At 36.6% G+C, this 20,973-nt stretch overlaps 5 protein-coding genes across 7 annotated transcripts in view; 2 read left to right on the forward strand and 3 right to left on the reverse strand.

Annotated features, from left to right (window-relative positions):
* LOC111497793 (serine/threonine-protein kinase ATM) overlaps positions 1-6,519 on the reverse strand; it is a 60,029-nt gene extending 53,510 nt beyond the window's left edge. The window contains exon 1 of the mRNA XM_023148765.1: positions 6,432-6,519. The gene's annotated coding sequence lies outside the window, so the exon portion shown is untranslated. The remainder of the gene's footprint in view (positions 1-6,431) is intronic.
* Positions 78-5,417, reverse strand: LOC111497822. Its single transcript, XM_023148789.1, has 5 exons — positions 3,327-5,417; positions 1,845-2,840; positions 1,167-1,392; positions 872-1,014; positions 78-586 (listed from the first exon to the last, which is right to left on the reverse strand). The coding sequence occupies exons 1-5, from the start codon at positions 5,028-5,030 to the stop codon at positions 287-289; spliced, it is 3,369 nt and encodes a 1,122-aa protein (XP_023004557.1). The 5' UTR covers positions 5,031-5,417; the 3' UTR covers positions 78-286.
* On the reverse strand, positions 6,088-8,596 carry LOC111497846 (diphthine methyltransferase). The gene is made up of 2 exons (XM_023148829.1): positions 7,943-8,596; positions 6,088-7,071 (listed from the first exon to the last, which is right to left on the reverse strand). The coding sequence occupies exons 1-2, from the start codon at positions 8,307-8,309 to the stop codon at positions 6,362-6,364; spliced, it is 1,077 nt and encodes a 358-aa protein (XP_023004597.1). The 5' UTR covers positions 8,310-8,596; the 3' UTR covers positions 6,088-6,361.
* Positions 8,597-10,556: 1,960 nt separating this feature from the next.
* Positions 10,557-15,518, forward strand: LOC111497855 (homeobox protein knotted-1-like 6). The gene is made up of 5 exons (XM_023148842.1): positions 10,557-10,956; positions 11,504-11,626; positions 11,803-11,938; positions 14,663-14,904; positions 15,197-15,518. Exons 1-5 carry the CDS (start codon positions 10,657-10,659, stop codon positions 15,347-15,349), a joined length of 954 nt encoding a protein of 317 aa, XP_023004610.1. The 5' UTR covers positions 10,557-10,656; the 3' UTR covers positions 15,350-15,518.
* Positions 15,519-16,146: 628 nt separating this feature from the next.
* Positions 16,147-20,887, forward strand: LOC111497828 (serine/threonine protein phosphatase 2A 55 kDa regulatory subunit B beta isoform-like). Of its 3 annotated transcripts, none has more exons than XM_023148801.1 (14): positions 16,149-16,469; positions 16,762-16,865; positions 16,959-17,066; positions 17,141-17,260; positions 17,506-17,697; positions 17,799-17,890; positions 18,022-18,140; positions 18,406-18,529; positions 18,668-18,791; positions 19,322-19,390; positions 19,480-19,571; positions 19,725-19,802; positions 20,385-20,464; positions 20,548-20,887. In XM_023148801.1, the coding sequence occupies exons 1-14, from the start codon at positions 16,376-16,378 to the stop codon at positions 20,682-20,684; spliced, it is 1,533 nt and encodes a 510-aa protein (XP_023004569.1). In that variant the 5' UTR covers positions 16,149-16,375; the 3' UTR covers positions 20,685-20,887. The 3 variants fall into 3 exon arrangements, with proteins under 3 accessions (XP_023004586.1, XP_023004569.1, XP_023004577.1); XM_023148809.1 differs by having other exon boundaries at positions 17,506-17,670; XM_023148818.1 differs by lacking the exons at positions 20,385-20,464; positions 20,548-20,887 and adding an exon at positions 19,895-20,093 and having other exon boundaries at positions 16,147-16,469.
* The last annotated feature ends 86 nt before the right edge of the window (positions 20,888-20,973 follow it).

Below are 20,973 nucleotides of genomic sequence, written 5' to 3' on the forward strand. Positions count from 1 at the left end.
TTCCTCTCTGGAAAGTAAATTACTCTCTCAATCATTTAATTATATTTATTGATAAATAAATAAATAAACAGTGAAAGAGTGAGAAAAGGAAACACATAAAAAGAATCTATCAATGTACAAATGACATACTAATCGCCTAGAAAATTGCTACAATATACATCTCATTGATTAGCAAACGGGTTTATCTTTTTCACCATACACATCCAACAGATGTGAGAAATGAGCATTGGAGCTATAAAAGAAAATATATGGGAACTGATACACAAAAATAGGCACAAGTGATCAGTCAAAGGGAGCTGGAAGGAAGAGAACCCATCAACATGATATTCTCACCGTCTTTATGATCTTCTGTTGTTTGATTTGATTTTGCAAATAGGGCTGATAGAGATCTCAGAGGAGAAATGGAAGTTGATTTTCCCACAAACGAGTAGCCGACGGCTCCATTTTCCTCAGCATCCGTCCTTGGGAGCCTTCCGGTCTCATCACCAACTCTAAGGCGTACCCCACAGTGACATGTTGTGAGCTTTGCAAAGCAACGTTTATGGAATAACGTTTCACAGGATTCACATCTCTCCATCTCAGTTTCCTGAAGGTTTTAAACAGAAAGGCTCATAGATTCTTGCTTTCAAAGCTAAATAACAAAGCACTTAGATCCAAATGGCACATGTAATGCATCTCCATTGACACGAAGCTATTTTAAAGAAATGTTCGATAAGCGATGACCCAAGACAAAGTGGTGCTAAAACAAGACATTGCAGTATAAAGTACTCAAATCATAACTAACATAAGTAAATTCAGCGTAGTTTTTTTTTTTTTTTTTTTCCCTAAAATATTTGGTTAGGTTGGAGGGGGTATTTTTTGAGATACTTACCTGAAAAGGGAAGATGAGAGACAATGGGGCACTACATGCTTGTCGAGCACCACACGAAACACCAGCATCACAGCATACAAGGCATTTCTCCTCTATGTGCTCCAAGATTTTCCTCGAGACAGTCTCCAAAAGTGTAGGTAATGCTGCAAGAACAATTTAAGCATACAGCGAAAAGAAAGGTGTTAAGACGGATAAACGGGAATAACCACGAACAAGACACGACACGACACGACACGACACAATACAACACAACAACGTTAAACCAAACCTGGCATAACTAAAGTCAAAGGCTAACCTGCAAATGCCCCTTTAGAAAGATCAACAAGGTCTCTAAGAGCAAAAAAATCATTGCTTTCGACGAGATATCTACGGAATCCAAGTCCTCGGTTAATTGACAAACGAAACGGGCAACGAACATACGAAATCATATGTCCTATTTTTTTCCTCACACCCATAACATGAAGCAAAGCTGGGACCCTTGAGAAGAGAGAAGGATTAATCGCACTGACACATAGCATGGGCTGCCAAAGAAAGGTCAAGAAGATTTAAGAAATACTCTCTATCATTTAATAAGAAATACTCTCTATCATTTAATAGCATGGTCTCCATCCCAACTAGCCAACCATCAAATCAAGTTTTAAAATATCCAAATGCCGTTGACTATAATAAAATGAACAGTGTGAGTAGCATTTATTGCAGTAGAAAGAAGCAATGAACAAATCATAGCAAATTATATCGCTCCCTCTAGATCATAAATGCTTATTTTTTGTAGCATAGAAGTCTTCACCCAGCACTACACAACTTTCTGTTCTGCAGTGCAAAGGCTGTACGACAGAGTTTTCCTCTGATGCTCCCATTTAAAACTACGATCATCCCAATTACTCATACTTCCCTATAAACTTTATATGAACTAAAGAGAACTACAAGGACAGTTAGAAATGAATAAATGGAAAAATTTTTCTGCATAAAATACCTGATCATGAATGGCATCCAAGTACGACTTAGCTAGCTGAGAAACTGGGTACCTAGTGAAGTCCCAATGATGTAAAACTCTTGCTGGTATGACTGCCATCTCATTCGTATGGCATGAAGAACAAAACATCTGACAGGTGTAATCACATAGTCGTGGTTTTCCCCATCCAAAACTCTGTACAAAGCCTTTCATCAGAGTTTTCTGATCATCAAAATGTTTGTAACATCCAGCGCATGTATAATGCTGCAGCTCCAGTATTTGCTTCTTAGATTTGTATGATCGAATTTCAACAGTAAGTGATATGGAATTCCCCAAAGAGGGCAGTTTTTGTGCGTCAGACACACTTGCAATGGCAGATGATTGAGGTACTGCAGTATCTGATGCAGGAGAACTGGAGTTTGATTCTTGAGGCGACAAAAACCAAATTAATGCACTTAGATTTATTGAAGAAAATCTTGAATGAAGAATAGAAGATAGACACTCCTGAATTAAGACACTTCTTTCAGCAATTATATCCGGAGATGCACTCCCAAATAACTTTGTTGATCTATTATCAACAGAGGCCCAGGGAGAGGGTAAACTCCAGCCATGATCAGCAAATGATGATTTCAACAGACAATATAGAGAATAGAAATCTCGGTAGCGGCGTTCAACCTCCCATTGTTTCTTGCCACTCCATACTCTAATTTTGTATACAGTGTACTCCTTCACCCCAACTAGTCTTTCACTGAATGATACATCCCCTCTCTTTTGTCTAGCCCCCATCACTTCAACCCCATCAAATTTCAAGTTATCTGGGTTACTTGGATCAGAAATGTTGGTGCCTGAAATAGAAGCAGTTGATCCTCCATCTCTTAATGGTAAAGATGTTAGTGACTGAGGTATCTTATATCTATTAGTAAATCTAGCCCCCGGAGAGTCACGAGATTCAAGTAGTATTTCTTCCATTTCATGAACAACCTCATCATAGAAATCATTTGGCTCAAGTTTTTCCAACTGCAAGTAAAAAAACAAAAATGCAAGAATGTCAGTGCCACAAGATGGCTATTCATTTCAAAACTAACACTAATTGTACATGTGCATTACCATACACTTATAAGAGATGGATGAATGCAGAAACAACAGATATACAGTTGCAAAAGAAACATAGAATGGACCGATAAAATAAGTAAAATACATTGGTTTGATGGCTCCTCTTATATTTAACAGTCTCCACTTTATCAGTGCACTACGGTCCTTCTATCCTCTCACGCACTAGTACGTGTCTTAAAATGTTTATAAAATGTTTATAAAATATGTTTAAAGATTCATTGGACATAATCTTGCAGCTGAGGGAGCATTTTTGGAACAGAAATGTTTTTTTTTTCTCATAACTGAGCCGTGATTTAAGATTTTACACAATTGGAGACAATTTTCAAGGCAGGAAAGAAGTGAAGGTCAAAAATAAACCAAGCATCATTAAACAAAGATTCTTATACTGACCTCAACTGGAAAAAGATGACCTTTTGATTCAGGTATTGAGGTGGAATGTATCATATCCTCACAAAATTCACTAGCATGAGTAGAAAGTTGATTAGTTAAAATATCTCCAAGAGGGTCCAATTTTGCCTTCAAATTTCCAAGTCCTTGGCTATCTAAGCCTCGATTTACCATTCCACAGTTATCCTCGATTTCTAGAGGTTGAGGCTTCCTTTCGAAGTTACCATCAACTGCGCACATGCGCTGATTCAACGAAAATTTCTCCCCTCCGGTACCAGCTCCAGTAATATTGGTAACAAGACTTTCACTACTACATGCAGTTTTATCAGCATCTCCGGCTTGATTATTAACAACAAATATATCCTTCGTATCTTGATCTAATTCAACACCGTATGAGGAATCAGCTTCAGTTAAAAAAGTACTGTTTGTGATTTCCTCCAACTCATCAGCAGGCTGGACTTGACAGATGGCCACAGGAATGTCCCTCACTGGAATAATTTCCTTCGGTCGTTCAACAGTTGGCACAATCATACAATCCCCAGAACTACTGGCAACTTTCTTCAGAAAATTTCTGCTAAATTGATCTTCTTTGCTGGCTAAGAGCGGCTTTGTCCCATCGTCTCTTGTCGTTTCGCTACCAACGGGAGCACCATTTACAGCCTGATAAAAGGAATTCATATTGGGCTGTTTCCTTTCCTGGAGTGCGTCATCAGTCGAATTCTTAGCGAATCTCTGAGTTTCACACTCAAAATCATTCCAATCATCGGAACCAAAAGCTACAGATGAATTGATAAGCAATGGATTTTCATTCACCATGTCAGTTTCTGGGAGAAAGCGTGCATTATTAAGCAGGAAAGTTTCATCCTTGTGATCACCTTCTGATAAAAAATTATACATTGAATCCTCACTCTCTGAATGCTCATTCTGGGATCTATCATCTCCCATATCCAATTCACTGTCAAATTCTTTCTCAACCGTGCAAGGTAGAAGACCTTCTTCAAACTTCTGTTCTAATTTCATACCATTCTCAACCGTACTTCCTTCTAAACATCGCACGTGAATTTCTTCGTTTGTTACTTCTCGAAGAACAGTATCCACCCCTGTTTCCAGTTCACTGGCTTCTTTCCCCATAATGAAGCCTTCCTTTACATCTCTGCTGCTCTCGACCTTCACGGATCGATTAGTCACATCTATGCCACTTAATAAATCCGATGTGTTATCAACCTTCCAACACAAAATTTCCCCATCAGCTTCAACTGAATCAATAAGCTCATCCGTTCCATACAAATTCGACCCACTAGATCTATACTTCACACTCGGCTCTTCACAAGTGACTTCATCACGCAGTTCCATCTTTCTATAGCCTAGTACATTTGTATCCAGCGAATTCCTCTCACTCCCTCCTCCCAAACTGAAGTTCTCCAGGCCGCCATCATCATAGAACCCAAAGTTCCTCGTATACCCAAATTCAGAATCGCAGTCGTTGAATACTGTAATTGTGCTACGCATACTTGGCGTTCCCATTGCCGAGTTCGCGCTGCTATACCTCTCGAACTCGGAATCTCCGCAGGACGAATACCTCGAAGAAACTGGTGAAGCAACAGAGCAACCATCGACATTCTGGATACGCCAATGTGACGACGAATCCAACGGATCGGAAGAGGCGACTTCCAAAAAGGCCTCACAAGGAGCGTCTCCATTGATCATCGGTAACCATTAAAATGAAGAAAAAGAACTAAAGACAAAAATACGATAGCATAGGAAGAACAAATTCTAAAAACTAAAATCCCTACGAAAATTAACAAAGAAAACCTCCGATTAACTGTATCACGCTCGTTAAAAACAAGACTGCCAATACAATTTGAAACCGAACCTAATATTTGGATGATAATCGCCAATCCTGGAATCAAGGGATTCAAGAAAAGTTTGATTCAACTTCGACGAGTGCAAAAGACGATGAAAGATCATCCAAAGAATCGAAAATGAGTGAGGCTTTGGTGCTGGCGGCAAGAGAGGGGATCCGAATAACGGGAACCGGGAGAGAAGAATTTTTAGTTTTGTAAGGTCGGATACGTCGTTCAGAAAATACAGCTCTTTTTTCTTTTCTTTTTGGGGCTGTTCAAAAATAAAAATAAAAATAAAAATAAATAAAAATAGTATAGTCGAGTGGAGACAAAATAGTCCTGGTCAACGGTTTTTTCCTCCAATGTTGTGGATGGGGGTGTTGAAAAGACCGGTGAGATCCGACCAAACTTTTCATATAAATCAGTTGTTCATGTTTTATTCTAGAATTAGTTTGGAATTAATCCAATTAGAATTTATATTAAAATTTAAAAAATATTTTTTCTAAATATATGTTTTAAAATTTTATTTAATTCTACAAAAAAATTATTTATTTATTCTTCAACAACTTTTTTTAAAAAAAGAAATTAAATCAAATGTAATTTAAACAAATAAATAAAATTAAGTTGAAAATAAACTCATATAAATAGGAGGCACAATTTTTGTATCACAAAAATTTAGTTTTGATTTCCATATATTAATTAAAAGTACAAAATATTATGAACATATATTAATTAAAATATAGTTTTAATTTCCATCTCAATAAACTACCATAACCTTAAGAATTTGGTATAAAAAAATGTTTATTTAAAAAAAAAAAAAAGAATATTATTCCGAGGAATACTCTCTATAAATCTTAGGTTCATCAATATATCATTCCAAATCAAGCTAAAATACGCGTGTTCATTGTATGTGTGACAAAGGAAGTCAAGGTCGATTCAATTTCATTTCGAGCTTGAACTCATTCTCCATCCTTACTAAAATCTCCATAAAAGGGAAAAGAACAATGTCAACTTCTACACCAGAAACATGTACGATATAAAATCGCTCGTAAACATATTAAAAGTACTCACGAAATTATTGGAAGAATTCTTCAATATTGATCACAATAAGATTTAACTATCAAGGAAACCAACATAGAGTCCCGTAAGAATTAAACACGTGCCATAAAGCATCATCAAGTAACATGAGTGAACTCATATGTCAGTTTCTGGAATCCATATCCGGAGAAGCCGATCATAAAACGAACAAGTTGCAACAGTGTACCTTTTCCTTTCGTCTTCATGAGACGAATCTCCTCTTTGCCAGTCAGCTCCGTAAGCAAGAGAGCTGTGCTTGTCATAAGTTTCAACCACTTCTGCAGTATCGTCTTTGACTCTAACAATTGCAAATCCATTGTGCATACAAGCCGCCAGAACAACGTCAAAAACTGAAGGGTGGGGCTTGATTCTCCAAACGCCGCCGCCCAAGCAAATTGAAGTTTCATTTGTGGGCTTTGAGATTGATCTTATGTCCCACACTCTCAGGTGCTCGTCGTAGCTGCCAGTGAGCAGTTTGTAAGGGTCATTGAGGCATTTGGCGATGCAACAAACACCCATTTTGTGAGCTTTAGTGTTGTGAAATGCTTTGGTGGGAGTGTCTCGCAAATCCCAACAGCTGAATTTGCAGTCATCTGAGCCAGTGTACACTAAATGAGGTTGGTGAGGGTCAAAAGATGTTGCCCAGAGCTCAAATTCGTGAGCTTTCCATTGGTTTTGGACTTCCAAACGGGACTCTCCTGCAGAGAGTAATGAGATGGAACCATCTGAATGCCCCACAGAGATGGACGTGGCCGAAGGGTTCCAGTCCAAGCAAAGACACATAGAGGAAGAGATTTTGCTGCCACATCTCTCTTTTAAATATTGTCCTGCACTATGATGAAAAATAAATGTCAACCTAGTTAAAGCATATACACTTTCAAGAAGTGAGACGTTGAAATTGCCTCCCCACGCATGTTGAACTAAAAAAAAACAAGAAGAATAAATAAATATGTTGGAAATGAAAACATAGATACCAACTTAAGCATAGCTAAATTGGTTTGGTTAAAACATATGTACTTTCAAGAGGTAAGATGTTAAAATTGCCTTTTCGCACATGTTCGAACTAAAAAAAACAAGAAGAACAAATAAATATGTTGGAAAGAAAACCAATAAAAACTTCAAACTTAGAAGCTTTATACTTCCACCTAAAGTTGAAAGTCAAGTAATCATGCAAATTGAAAGGTTAGAATCATGAATGAAAGATAAACAAATATAATCTACATCCATAATCGTTAACGTGTGGTGGCAAGGATTTTCTTCAACTAAACAATACCCATAACTTAAGAACTCTCTTTGTCAAGTTGGGAGTAAGAAAACGGGAATAGGTTTAGTTAGTGTAGAAACCATAACCCATTTCCTTTATAGACTCTTTCCTAGAACCCCATGAGAACTAATACCCATCTTGCAGTTAATACTTGATGAAAATTCATGAGCTCACTGAGTCATGAACCACTTAAAAGAACTCATTAAGAAGTCCAACAATATAGCTATATTAATACGCAACAAACGAGGGCTTGATTACAAATATTCTAAAATAATCTTCACGGGGCAAAAAGGAGGTTTAGATGCATGGTAAGGCTTGAAAGTCTATGTTATACTTAATTCAATCTCAAATAGCATATAGAATATAGAACATTTAGCATCTTCATCCCACGTGTTTCCAGAAAGTAAGACACAAAAAGCTTCTCGTTTCCATACCTTCTGCACCATTTGAAGAGTGCTCAAGGGCATGAACTCTGATACAACCATCAGCATCCGCTTGAGCAAGCAGAGGACTAATGGTTTGACCAACAGGGCTCCACTTTATATCAAAGATTCCAGCCGTGTCCACGCGATGAAGCAGCTCCAAAGAGCAATCATCCGCATTGACATTGAAGATTGATAGGCATCCAGATCGACTGGGCCGATCACCCTCTAGTAGTGTATAAGTGGAAGCCGCAAGAACATTACTAAATGAACTGTGCGGGCAAAATTCCACTGCGTCGGCATTGCCGTCTAGAGTACAGTGAGCAACGTCCATTCCTGAATCGCAATACAAAGTTTTGTTAGCAGAAAAACTACTCATTCCCAGTGAGGACTTTTGTCGAACACCTCCTGTGCCAGGAAAAAAAAAAAAAGAAAAAAAAACTACTACACGACCTAAGCTTCAAGAAACGAAATCTAAAGTCATACAAGATTAAAACTGAAGAGCAAAGCAAGACGAAATCGAAGTAGCACTCCTTTTCTTTCTGGGATTGATGGAACAAAACGCAGCTCCAGTGAAGCGAGCATCCAAAATTTTCGCTACAGCTTACTGGTTCATCTTGTTCGGCCACTAACATCAAACAACCTTTCTGAAGGTGAAATGTAACATGGCCCTGGACCTTGTGATTCGATGCTCGTATCGTAAAGCCCTAATAGAGGTCCGCTCCAATAGGAACATGGGCTGAATCTCTTTCGATGGACCATATCTGTTGAGCTAAATTATAAAAACTAATCTTTTAATTTGTAAATTATTTCAAAAAAATATTATATTTATAATATTAACGAAATTAAAAGTTGGACATATTTAAATATTATTCTTTCACACTTAATGAAAATAATTATTCTTTCACTGTCGTCTATTTTTTATCTAAAAATTTAAAATAAGAACCAAATATCTTAATTTATTTTAAGTTATAGTGACAAATTATTAATTTATAAATCAAATTAGCCATATTTTGACAATTATACCCTTCCAATTCTGTACTGCAATTAGTATTTAACCTTTTTTAAAATTCAGAATAAAGGAGGAAACTATATATTTTTAAAATAATCTCGGGCCGTTTATTTATTTATTTTTTTAAGTTTTAAATTATGAATAGTTTGGGGCATTTAAAATTTGATTAGTTATTAAATAGTTTGAATTTAAATTTATAATAAAATTGAAAGAAATAGGGTACATGCCACTGTAGCTCATCTAGTAAATGCCAATATAAAACATGGCCACGTCAAATCATCTTAATGAAGTTGTAAAATTTGACAGAACAAAACAAAAAGAGTAGCGAAAGATTAAATCATTCTAAAGCAATGTGTAGTCAAATTATTTTGTACAACAAACTTAATTGTTGATAGTGAGAAAACTAAGGATTTGAATACAAAGTAGGTTCATAGTCACGAATGTTGTTATCGAGCTTTTAATTTCGTTATCAAAACATATCTCAGTGGATTTCAAGTCGAAATATATTGTAATGTAGACGAATTGGTTATAATATCTTATCTACAAAAAATTATCGAGTACGAAAATATCAAGTCTCGACCTCACAAGGCATAAGAGGTGAGGTGTGACAATCAAAACAATTGTTTGTAGATGCCCTTATAATTTTTGTGTGAGCGCACACATTAGTTGAAGAGGAAAACGAAACATTTTCTTATAAGGGTGAGGAAACTTTTACATAGTAAACATGTGTTTAAAACCGTGAGGCTAGGGGTAATATATAAGGGTCAAAGTGAACAATATCTGTTAGCGGAAAGTTTGTGCCGATATAATTTGACCTTATGCATTCCAGAGCTTAATATAGAATTTTTCTAGAGTTTTGAGCTAATGATTAATTTGAATTCCCGTAATTATTTTTTGGCCCTCGCACCTGCAGATTCCATACTCGTACTTCGGCATAATTTTTCTAAAATATAAATGTTTTTATTTATTTATTTTAAAATAAAATCATAATGTTTCTTTTGTTTGCCATTTTTATTTTTTCATAGCTACGGAAAATAAAATTGCTATAATAATAATAAATCACGACTTTAATTTAGTTCATATGTTTATAAAGTTATATAAAAGTTTGAATATATTTAATTCAATTTTACAGAAATGCCCCTAAGAAAACCTAAAAGTACATAACATTTCTTAAAAATAGTTATAAATATAATATGTTTAAAAAATTTATTAGTTAATAATTAACTTATATATATATATATATATATATATATATATTATAACGAAAAATACAAATAAAGTGAAAATTCGAACTTTAACTTAGAAAAATAAATAAAAAAGAGATACTTTTCACCTTGAGTTTAAAAATGATTGTTTTTTTATATTTATATTCTATAACATTATATTTAAACTATATTAGGCGGGTATCAATTAAACATTAGAAATATAAAATAAAAAAATAATAATAATAACTGTTGTTACAATATTTGTGTGGCATTTGTTCCTTAATAATGATAATAATAGTAATAATAATAATAATTTATGAAAAGGTACAAATTAGCAGTAGCCTACTAGCCCTGAGGTAGCCTGCCGAGTGCTGATCCTTGTTTGTACGCTGAACTTCGCGCTTTCCAAAGGCCACTTACTGTCCCACTCCCACTAGCTGTCACACTCGATCGCTCCCAGTTACGCCTCTAAATAATTCTTCCATTGTTATCTCTCTCCGTCGTAAACCATGGCGGATCTTTACGGACTCCATCCTCTCGCTGACTACTCCTACGAGTCCTCTTCAGCGGCTCCGTTGGACAACCTCCTTGTTCCGGTTAATTTTCAGGCCTATTCTACTGCTTCTGCAGACTATTCTCATTGGCTTCAGGTTTTTGGATCGGGACACGTACCGTCGGTGTCGTCGGGGGACTACGATGCCGCTTTGGCGGTTGTTTCCGAGGAGGAGTCTGCCGGTGCAATTAGAGAGAAAATTGCTTCTCATCCTCTTTACCCTAGACTTGTCGATGCGTTTGTTGACTGCCAAAAGGTGGTTTTCTACTCTAAGCTTTAAGGCCACGACGTTCTAAACTTTAAAGAAATAATGCAATGCTCATGGTTGGATGTTAAGGAATGAAGAAAGATTCTTAAGAAATTTGTATGAGTGAGTAATTCTTTACGCCGTCAAAAAACTCGATACAGACTTGTTAACACTCACGAAATTAATTCAAAGACGGCATAGTACATGTCAAACTAGTTCAGTAGTTTTTAAGTTAATCGTTTACATGTTGAGTGATGAAATTGTGCGAATCTGTTCCTCTTGTATTCTGGAAGCCTAGAGTAAATCTTCTGGCCTTTTTCGTGGTTTTTTTTTTTTTTTTTTATATACTCAATCGGATTTCAGTAAGGAGAAAAATGAACGAAAACCGAAGATATTAGTCGGAAGAACAGTAACGAATCTATCGATATTCTGCTGGCTACAGTTTGTTTCACTGTTCAGTTAGGGTTTACTCCGAGTTGCCTTCTTCAGGTGTAGATTCGTTAGTATTATGTTTCGTTTGGTGCATTATTCTCATTTCATGTTTGTGGCCTCGTAGATCGGTGCACCGCCGGAGGTCGCTAATATCCTAGGCAGAAGCGTTCGAGGAAGAGACATCGGCGAAAGAACTTCGGGCGTTTCAACTTGCTTGGGTGCCGATCCCGAGCTCGATGAGTTCATGGTGTTTGCTTTGCTTGCCGTCTTATTTTTCAGTTTTCTTTCTTAATTACACAGAACGTATCCCCAATAACATTGTACACGATTTTTTTGCCCTTCTTTCTTGGACAAGAAATAAAGAATGACCTAAATTTTCCTGTCGCTTATATTTTGACTAGTTTAGTCGGCACCTTGGATTAGGAAACCTACTGCGGGATACTGGCGAAGTACAAGCTGGATCTCTCCCTGCCCTTTGTTGAAGCATCTTCCTTCCTCAACAACATGGAAACGCAGTTAAGCAGTCTATGTAACGGCACCACCAGAGGCTACGTTTCCGGTTCGTCATTCTCTCTCTATCATACACACACCGGTTTTCTGTTTTGTTCGGATTAATTGCTTATTTTATGGAGTTTGTCAATGTTTGTGTATTTTGGGATTTATTTTCTCTTATATCACTGCTTTACCAGTGTCGTTCGTGTATTTGCCTGGGTACTGTGGGCGAACTTTTTTTTATTATATTTTATTAATTTGTGCCTATGGTATTTTATGCTTCTTTGCTCCTTTCCAACGTACGTAAAAACCCAGGCCATAGGATAAATTCATGTGCACGCTCGCTCCCATTAGCCATATTGGTTGTAGTTTCTCATCTTGCTTTCCTCGGTCAAATTCCCTTGAGCTCGGTGCAAATCCCATCCTCAAAGAATATTTATGCCTGCCTTCAATTTAAATCAACTTGACATGATGCGGCAAAAACCAACAATGTACCCCTAGAATTTGAGAAGGCCCCTTCCCTCCCTAATATTTTAAAACATACACACTAACTTTCCAAAGTGGTATTACTTACTGTATAATCTGAAATGTCTTTTTTTCTTGATAATTCCGACAATTACGAAGTGGTAGATTCAACCCTCAACTATTAGCTAAACCTATATTTGGCATTACCTTATGAAAGAAAATGCTGCATTTATAAGCATTTAGTAGTGGTTAGTAGTGGTTATCATCGCAATACTGCAATTTTCATGATTAGTCCGAACATATCTTATAACCTCTCTCCTACGCATTTAACCGCTGTAAAAGCACTGCCACATTTCTAATATTTGACATACAAGTTCTAGGCTCCTAGCTGTTCTTGTTGCTCCTAGACTAGGCTCCTAGCTGTTCTTGTTGCTCCTAGACTAGGCTCCTAACTTGTGGATTCTATATAGAATTGGGGACTTCGATTATTTGGTCATTACGTTGCTTTCCTATTTTCCATTATTGGCGCTGTGTGTGTAGTGGGTTGTTAATCCAGCGTTTGCACAGTACTGTTTGCAGAAATCACATCAATTCTTTGTTGCACTTATTGACTGTATTACATGCTTTGCTTTTTGCCTGCCACATACGGCAATTGGTCTATTTCTTCAGCCTGTGAAAACAGGCTAAAGGACTTTTTTAGCAATATGTGCACGTATATTTTAATTTTGTTTTGAGATTGAAGTTGGATAACTTAAGGATTCAGTCCGAGTTTGTATAAGTATCGGCAATGCCATAAAGTAACATTTCCAGTTTAAAGAGTTTTGAAGAGCAACTTTTTAGTTTGTCCATCTTTAGCTATGTTAAATATTAGGAATTGGGACGGGGGGTGTAGCTGATATTAGGTTTGGTCTCAAGTCCAAATGGTGGATGGGTCATGTTTCTTCAGGTTAAAGTTCTTGAGCGGGAAAATGAGAGAACTGCAGTTTAGGCGGTTCCTTTGCTGCAGATCTGGGAACCGCAAATAAATTAAAATTATCTCCTGCTCTTTTCGAGATTTTTATTTTATGAATATTCGCTACTCTGTCACTTTATTGTTTAAATATTAAAATAGCATGAGCAAGTAAATGGATAGGCAGCTTTTCACATTATTGGGCTAGTTTTTATAGCATTGCCTACTGGAATAAGGATTTCTCAGTCTGAATTTCTAACGAGTCATTGAACGTCACGCATTATAGCTTCCTCTGAGTTAGGTTGGACTAGGGGGTGCGAGACTTGCGGGGTAAACAACTTCTGTTTCCAGTTTTTTAATTTTGGCATGGTGTATAGCCTTAAATGTTTCACAGTAACCCAATTCACTGACTGGGATTCGACATAACGAACTCAGAATCCCTTCTCGCATCTGTGTCACGTCAGTGTCCACTGCGCTTTGCAGTTTTGGCTTTCTTTCAGTCGATACATCGCATCCATTTCGAAAGAGTCATGTTTGAACTGGTGCGTGGGAATTAGTGGACCCCACTACTTGTATGGGATTATCACTATCCCATTTACTTGTTCCCCGCGCCCAATCTTTTCCTTTTTTTTCTTTTATGGGAAAAGCCTAGATTTCTTCTTTACTCTGCTTCTCTGCCCAGGTTTATTAAATCCAAGTTTAGTATTCTTAAAATAAAAATAAATAATAATAATTTTTATTATAATTAAATTCTAGTTCGAGGCGTTGAACTCGTGTCCCAAATCCCCTGAAAAGGTCATTAAGAAAATCACGCCTTACTGGGTTAAATAAATCTTAGTTTTTATTTAAATATTTTATGGGAGAAATTTTTATTTGAATATTTGATCAGTTATTTCATCGTTATATTTAAAACATATTATCATGATTAACAATTGGTTAAACTATGAAAAATATTCTGCTATTCTTTTAAAAAATTGCATTAACCTTTTTATAAGAGTTTCAAGAATATCATTATTAGTGTGTTGGACCTAAAATTGCCTTGGTGGTGATACAAAAATTGGGGTGACTTGGACATTTGTCTAGATTAAGTTTGAAAGAAGGGATGTCTAGACACTCTGTCCAATATTCTAAAGGTTTTAGTACTCAAAAGGTCTTGTGTTTAGGTCAAAGAGATATTACAACTTATGCTTGAATAAGCGTACGTTTAAACATGTCAGAATTATGAGGTATTTTTTTAATATATAATTTAGCGAAACTACTTTTTTTGGACATCAGGAACGTAGAGTTTCAAGTTATAGAAATATATTTTCTTGACTATTATTATTGCGATTATAGCAGGAGTCATGATAGATTGGTGTTTTCCGTTTATGATATCAGATGAAACTGCTGCTGGTTCATCAGAAGAGGATGCAAGTGCCGGAGAAGTAGAATTGCAGGACTCTCTGTGGGCGAATGAAGATCGTGAGCTGAAGGATCGACTCCTACGCAAGTATGGTGGTTATCTTAGTAGCTTAAAGCAAGAATTTTCAAAAACTAAAAAGAAGGTAAAACTACCAAAAGAATCCAGACAGATCCTGCTTGACTGGTGGAACGTCCATTGCAAATGGCCTTACCCCACTGTAAGCTCTTGCTTTTTATGTGATGTATGAAATTTTACATGATATCTTCATCTCTCATTTTCCTGAGGAAAACTTAAGTTAAAGGTTATGGTATGCGCCAATGTTGAAAGGAAAATAATAAGTAAAGAAATAATATGTTTACTGAATGTTAAATTTATGTGTTGTATTTGGGCAGCAATCTGGTTATCCTCCTGATACAGCTCTCTCTCTCCCTCTCCCTCTCCCTCTCCCTCTCCCTCTCCCTCTCTAAGCTTCTTTGATAACTGAAAAGGGTTGGCATACTTTGGTGCAGGAGATGGACAAATTTGAGTTGGCGGAGTCGACAGGGCTTGACCCTAAACAAATTAACAACTGGTTCATAAACCAGAGAAAACGGCATTGGAAAGCATCGGAGAATATGCAATTTGGTGATGTGCATGGGGTGTTTACGGCGGACCCCTTGTGATGGATGAATGAGCCTTTTTCATTGGTAACTTCACGTGTACGAGTATTTCTCTTGAACAGTACCAAATTTTAACATATCAACTGTTGTGTAATCATTTTATTGAAGATGTTTATAGCTCTACGTGGGACAGTACAGTTGATTATAATGAATAATCCTCATGTCTAGTTCACTAACAGTCCGCCCTATAATCTCCCCTAACTACTTACTCATTTGATATCTCCAGGTACAGATGTAACTTAACCGTTAATATATATATATATATATATATATATATTCAAACAGTTAGAGATTGGAAGTAGATTTGAGTGTATGGGTTCATAAGTTAGTTTGTTAAAGTTGTTAACAAGAATATGATTTTGTTAATTTTGTATAACTACACGACATCAAATTTTGTAGCTTTCCCTACTTGCAGAATTCAGATCCTCAAGGCTTTCAACTCCGAATTACAAAAATAAAAATTTACCAAAAAATAATTTCACTGTTAGAGCGAAGTAGTATAATTTCTCTGAATTACTTTATTTTTCTATTATTTTCATTTTTTGAATATATAAATGTATATTCTTAAAATTTGAAATTAGATGTAAAAATGTATAAATTTGAATATTATTGCCAAGTGCTTTTTTTATTTTTAAATAATTTTATTACCCAGAATTACGATTAGTGTTTGCGGGCAGTGGACTGCGATGTCCTTCATGGGCCTTTAAAAAGGCCCTTTCTTTTAGTAGAGAACCCAACGACCGTTAATTAATAGATCAAGATGACATATTTGGCAGTTTCTGTGGGTTTAATTAATGGCGACTGAATGTCTGAGTCTGACATCGCCACTTGGTTGGCGGTCGTAGTTCATCTCTATTGCGATTCGTGGGTGGCTCCGTGTCCTGAAGCTACAACTGAGAGAGCCAGAGCCTTGAGCCTTCCACTCACCTCTACCTGTTCAGCTCAGTCGTGAAATTTCATAATCCTTTCTCCTCGTTTTTGCTTGTGACCTCGTTGTTCTGTTCTGCCTGCGAAACTGAAGCAGTTGCTATGACTGTAGACAATATATTGTCCCACGCTTCTCTTGAATGGAAGTTCTCTCAAGTCTTCGGCGAACGAGGTGCCGGAGAGGATATTCAGGATGGTGAGCCCTTCATTTCCTTTCTTTTATTGTGTCTACTGTATGTACAAAATTCTGGTTGGAACACTGGAAAATTCTCTCTTAACCTGTTGCTTTGTATAATCTATCCGTCGCTCTCCGTATGATGACTGATTCTTGGAGTAAGAATTATCCATATATCACTTTGTAAATGAATCAGAATTATCCGTATATCACTCTGTAAATGAATCTACATTCCACAATAACTTGAGAATTGTATTTAAGTGGCTCCAAAGCAAGTTAATGTTGACAATACTCGAATTTTCCTCTGTTGTAGTTGATATCATATCTGCTATTGGATTCGATAAGAGTGGTGATAACCTTGCCATTGGCGATCGAGGTGGTCGTGTTATTATATTTGAAAGAAACGAAAGGAAGGATGTAAGGATTTCTAACACATTTAAATTGGTATTTGTATTCTCGTTGGATAAAATTGGGTTATGATTTTCTTCACTTCAATTATTTGGTTCTTAGACTTCGAAAAATATCCTTACTCGGAATAAGTTGGAGCAGTTGAATCTTACTCCTGCATCTCATCCTGAATACCAATACAAGACTGAATTTCAGAGTCATGAGCCTGAGGTATGCTTCAATCAATAATTTCAGTCTCCAGTAGTGTCGCCAATCGTGTCTTCATATTAATGTTCTTTCTGCAGTTTGATTACTTGAAGAGTTTGGAAATTGAAGAGAAGATTAATAAAGTAAAGTGGTGCGTATCACCCAACGGATCTCGCTTCATCCTTTCAACAAATGACAAGACTATTAAACTATGGAAGGTATGGACTTATAAACTTCTCAACTACCATGTAATTGGAGGACATCTCTAACTTTTAATATCAAGGATTAATGTATTTTCAAATGAATCCAGAGATTTTATTTTTTTGTTTTGTTTACAAGTTGGCCATTAAACTTGCTTTTATTGAACAAACAAAGATTTCTTCTTTTAAAAATCTACTACGGTTGACAATACTATGACTCGTTGGCCAATTATTTTTCTCCTTTTTCCTTTTTTTGAGGTCAGGTTACGGAGCATAAGGCGAAAACCATTAAGGAGATGAACCATGATCGATATGTGAGTTCAGAAAATGCACTTTTGGCAGAGATGAGTTTCTCTAGCGAACAAGGAAAATTCTCTCTTTCCAGTGGCTGCCATCGGGATTTTTCAGAGAATACGGCGATGAACAAGGTAGCGTCTAAAGACATTAATGACATGGTGGGTAACTAGTTGGATGATAAAATTAGTTTTATCTTGTTCATTGGACTATAAACTTTAATGTCATGTACAATGCAAGTTGTGGCTGCTTTGCCATGTAGATTCCTGATCTAGACGATACTTCTTGGAGAAGATGCCGAAAGGTGTATGGTCATGCTCATGATTTTAATATTAACTCCATTTCTAACAATAGGTAAGGCAATATCTTTCTGGCCATTTAATCCTGTTTTCTTTATTAATTAGCATTCGTTGTCGCATTCGAGTGCGAGAAATAACTCTTTGAAAGAAAAATGACACTGAGTTAAGTGGTTAACTTGTTTGCAGTGATGGCGAGACGTTTATTTCTGCTGATGACTTGCGAATAAACTTATGGAACCTCGAGATTAGTAATCAATGTTTCAATATCATTGACATGAAGCCTTCAAACATGGAAGATCTTACGGGTATTAACGCTGTTTATCAACTTTCTGCAATATGACTGCCTCTTTCGAATTGTATGATGGCAATTGGGAATTTTTTTGTTCGTTAGAAACTGAAATTTTATTGAAAAAATGAACGAATACATGAACAAGACCAAGATCATGATTACAAATTGAGGAATGTCTTTTTGTCACTGCAGTTTGAATATATTGCAGATAGTTTTCATTTGCTATGCCAATTTCTGAAGTCAAATATGTGATTATGACTTGTGTTTTAATGTTTATCAAGAGATCATAACGTCGGCCGAATTCCATCCTCTGCACTGTAATCTTCTTGCGTACAGTAGCTCAAGGGGCTTTATTCGTTTAGTGGATATGCGCCAGTCTGCATTATGTGATCATAGTGCAATTCTGTGAGTTCATCTCGTTTGTACAATCCCTTGTAAGAATATAGTGAAATCCTCAATCAAATTCCAGTCCACCAGACATGCTATTTGATAATATTGTAGATATCATGCTGTTATTTGACATATGCTGGTTTGGTCTTGCAGATTACGAGCCGAAGAATTGAGTCGACCAAAATCATTTTTTACGGAGATCATTTCTTCCATTTCGGATATAAAATTTTCAAGTGATGGGCGGTTCATCATTAGTCGGGATTACATGAATTTAAAGGTTCGGTGATGGAATATTTTATTGTGGATTTGTTATTCTTATCAGTAACTAGAATCAAACCTTGAATGTCTGCTTGCTTTTTCTATCACTTGGTTTTTGGATCTACTCGCCGTTAACTACTTTTATTCTCGAGTTGTAAAAATGTTGGCTTATTAATCTCACAGTAGCCGAGGACATGAACCTTTTCAGTAATGGGATACCTGTTGAGGATTTTTGGGAGAGTGTCCCACGTTGGCTAATTGGATGATGCCTTTTGAGGAAACCAAAAGTAAAGTCACGAGAGCTTATGCTCAAAGTGGACAATATCATGTCATTGTGGAGAGTCATGATTCCTAATAATATTATCTTTGAATGGCGTATTCCATTTTGACCCTTGATTGCCGAGAAACACAAGTGCTTATCTTTTGTCGTCATAGTTGAAAATTCATCGGTAAAAGAAGGATGTGTGCATGAGCAAGATTGTTAATTAAACAAAATTGTTAATATGTGTTTCAATCACGAGTTCATTTATACCTTGTCTCTTATTTTAGCTTTGGGATATCCACAAGGGTTCTTCTCCAGTCGCAGTTTTCAAGGTTCATGAGCACCTGCGACCTAGGGTGAGTTCAAATGTTGATTGTTGCTATGGTAAAAAAGTTGTTGCTAACATCCTCAACTCAAAGCTGACTACTGATTATCTCTTCTTCAGTTGTGTGAGCTGTATGATAACGATTCCATATTTGATAGATTTGAATGTTGTCTAAGTGCAGACGGACTTCACTTTGCAACTGGATCTTATAGGTCTGACCTCTGATCTTATCTGAAATTCTGTACCATATTAGATAAATTCACGTTACTTTCGTTACTTTTGACTGGACTGCTCCATGTGTCAATTGCTGCTTTACTGACTTGTTCGCTAAGTTTAGTGACATTCTTTATCTCTTTTTCTCTCAGCAACCAATTACGGATGTTCTCTTATGGCTCTGGAAGTGCGGAAGGGATCACTACTGAAGCGGGAAAAACTCCCGATCGGTAAGTTTCTCTTTTATTTTCTACGGTATTCATGGTTTTCTGAACTGAATGTAATCCTTTTGAATCCTGTGGTTTCAACATGGTCGATTAAGATCCTGAAATTACTCACATGTTTTTGCTATGGAACTGAAAATTTGCATCTTGTTGAGTTACCATGGCTGATACTTGGAATTGGAAGACTGCCTCTGAGGGAGCTTCTTGAACTAGCTTCGTGTGAACTGTCTGCATGGAAGACTGCCTCTGGCCAATCTTCAAGCCAAACATCTTCTCCAATAACTTCCAAAAGTCATTTATGACGAAAATTCACAATGTGAATGTGAATGAAATGAGTGAACACTATAAAATTTCTTACACTTCGAGCACCATACGAGAGTCGAGATTCAAACATATGACCTTTAAATAAATGATATTTGCCTTTATAGTATAAATGTTCTTGGAGTGGAGTGAAGGACCAAATTTTACAATCTAACTTCCAGTATATTTTTTGGATTTAAGACAAACTAAATAGGACAATTGTCCCCTCCCTAGTTAGCCTTGTATTTGCGCTCAGCTCCTAGCCTACATTTTTAAATTAAAATTCAGGAAGCCAAATCTCCAAACCACTAGGCGGGCTAGACGACGATCATCCTTAAGCAATTTGACACGTGATTTTTTTCGGCACGGTTAGTTCGTCCTCCTTTTCGCTCTCTTTATTTTACACTTTATATTCTCTCTCAAATACTCTGAAAAATCTTGTATTTCACAGGCAATGAACATTCAAGCTCGGGAAGTAATGAAGCTTCTGTTGACCTGAACTCCAAGTTACTACACTTGGCGTGGCATCCAACAGAAAATTTAATCGCCTGTGCTACTGGAAGTGGCCTGTTCATGTATTATGCATAATGCCCTGTAATATTTGTAGTTGAAAAGTATCCTTAATCAGAAGTCATTCTTTCTTTTAAAAGTATGAACGCAGGAATAACAGCTTAGGATGTAATTTCCGGCTAGGAAGTGAATTCATGTGTATATGCATAATGACTATAAGGATTATATTGTATTTGCCTCTTTTTGAAGGAAGTGGAGGCAAAGTTTGTTCCCTTGTTATTGATCATGTAGTCACAGGATATTATAAGTTGAGCACGAAATTCTTTTTCGGTAAAGATGAGCTTGGCATAAACCATGATGATTTCCA

This window comes from Cucurbita maxima, unplaced genomic scaffold, assembly GCF_002738345.1.
Source record: "Cucurbita maxima cultivar Rimu unplaced genomic scaffold, Cmax_1.0 Cma_Scf00002, whole genome shotgun sequence".
NCBI lineage: Eukaryota > Viridiplantae > Streptophyta > Magnoliopsida > Cucurbitales > Cucurbitaceae > Cucurbita > Cucurbita maxima.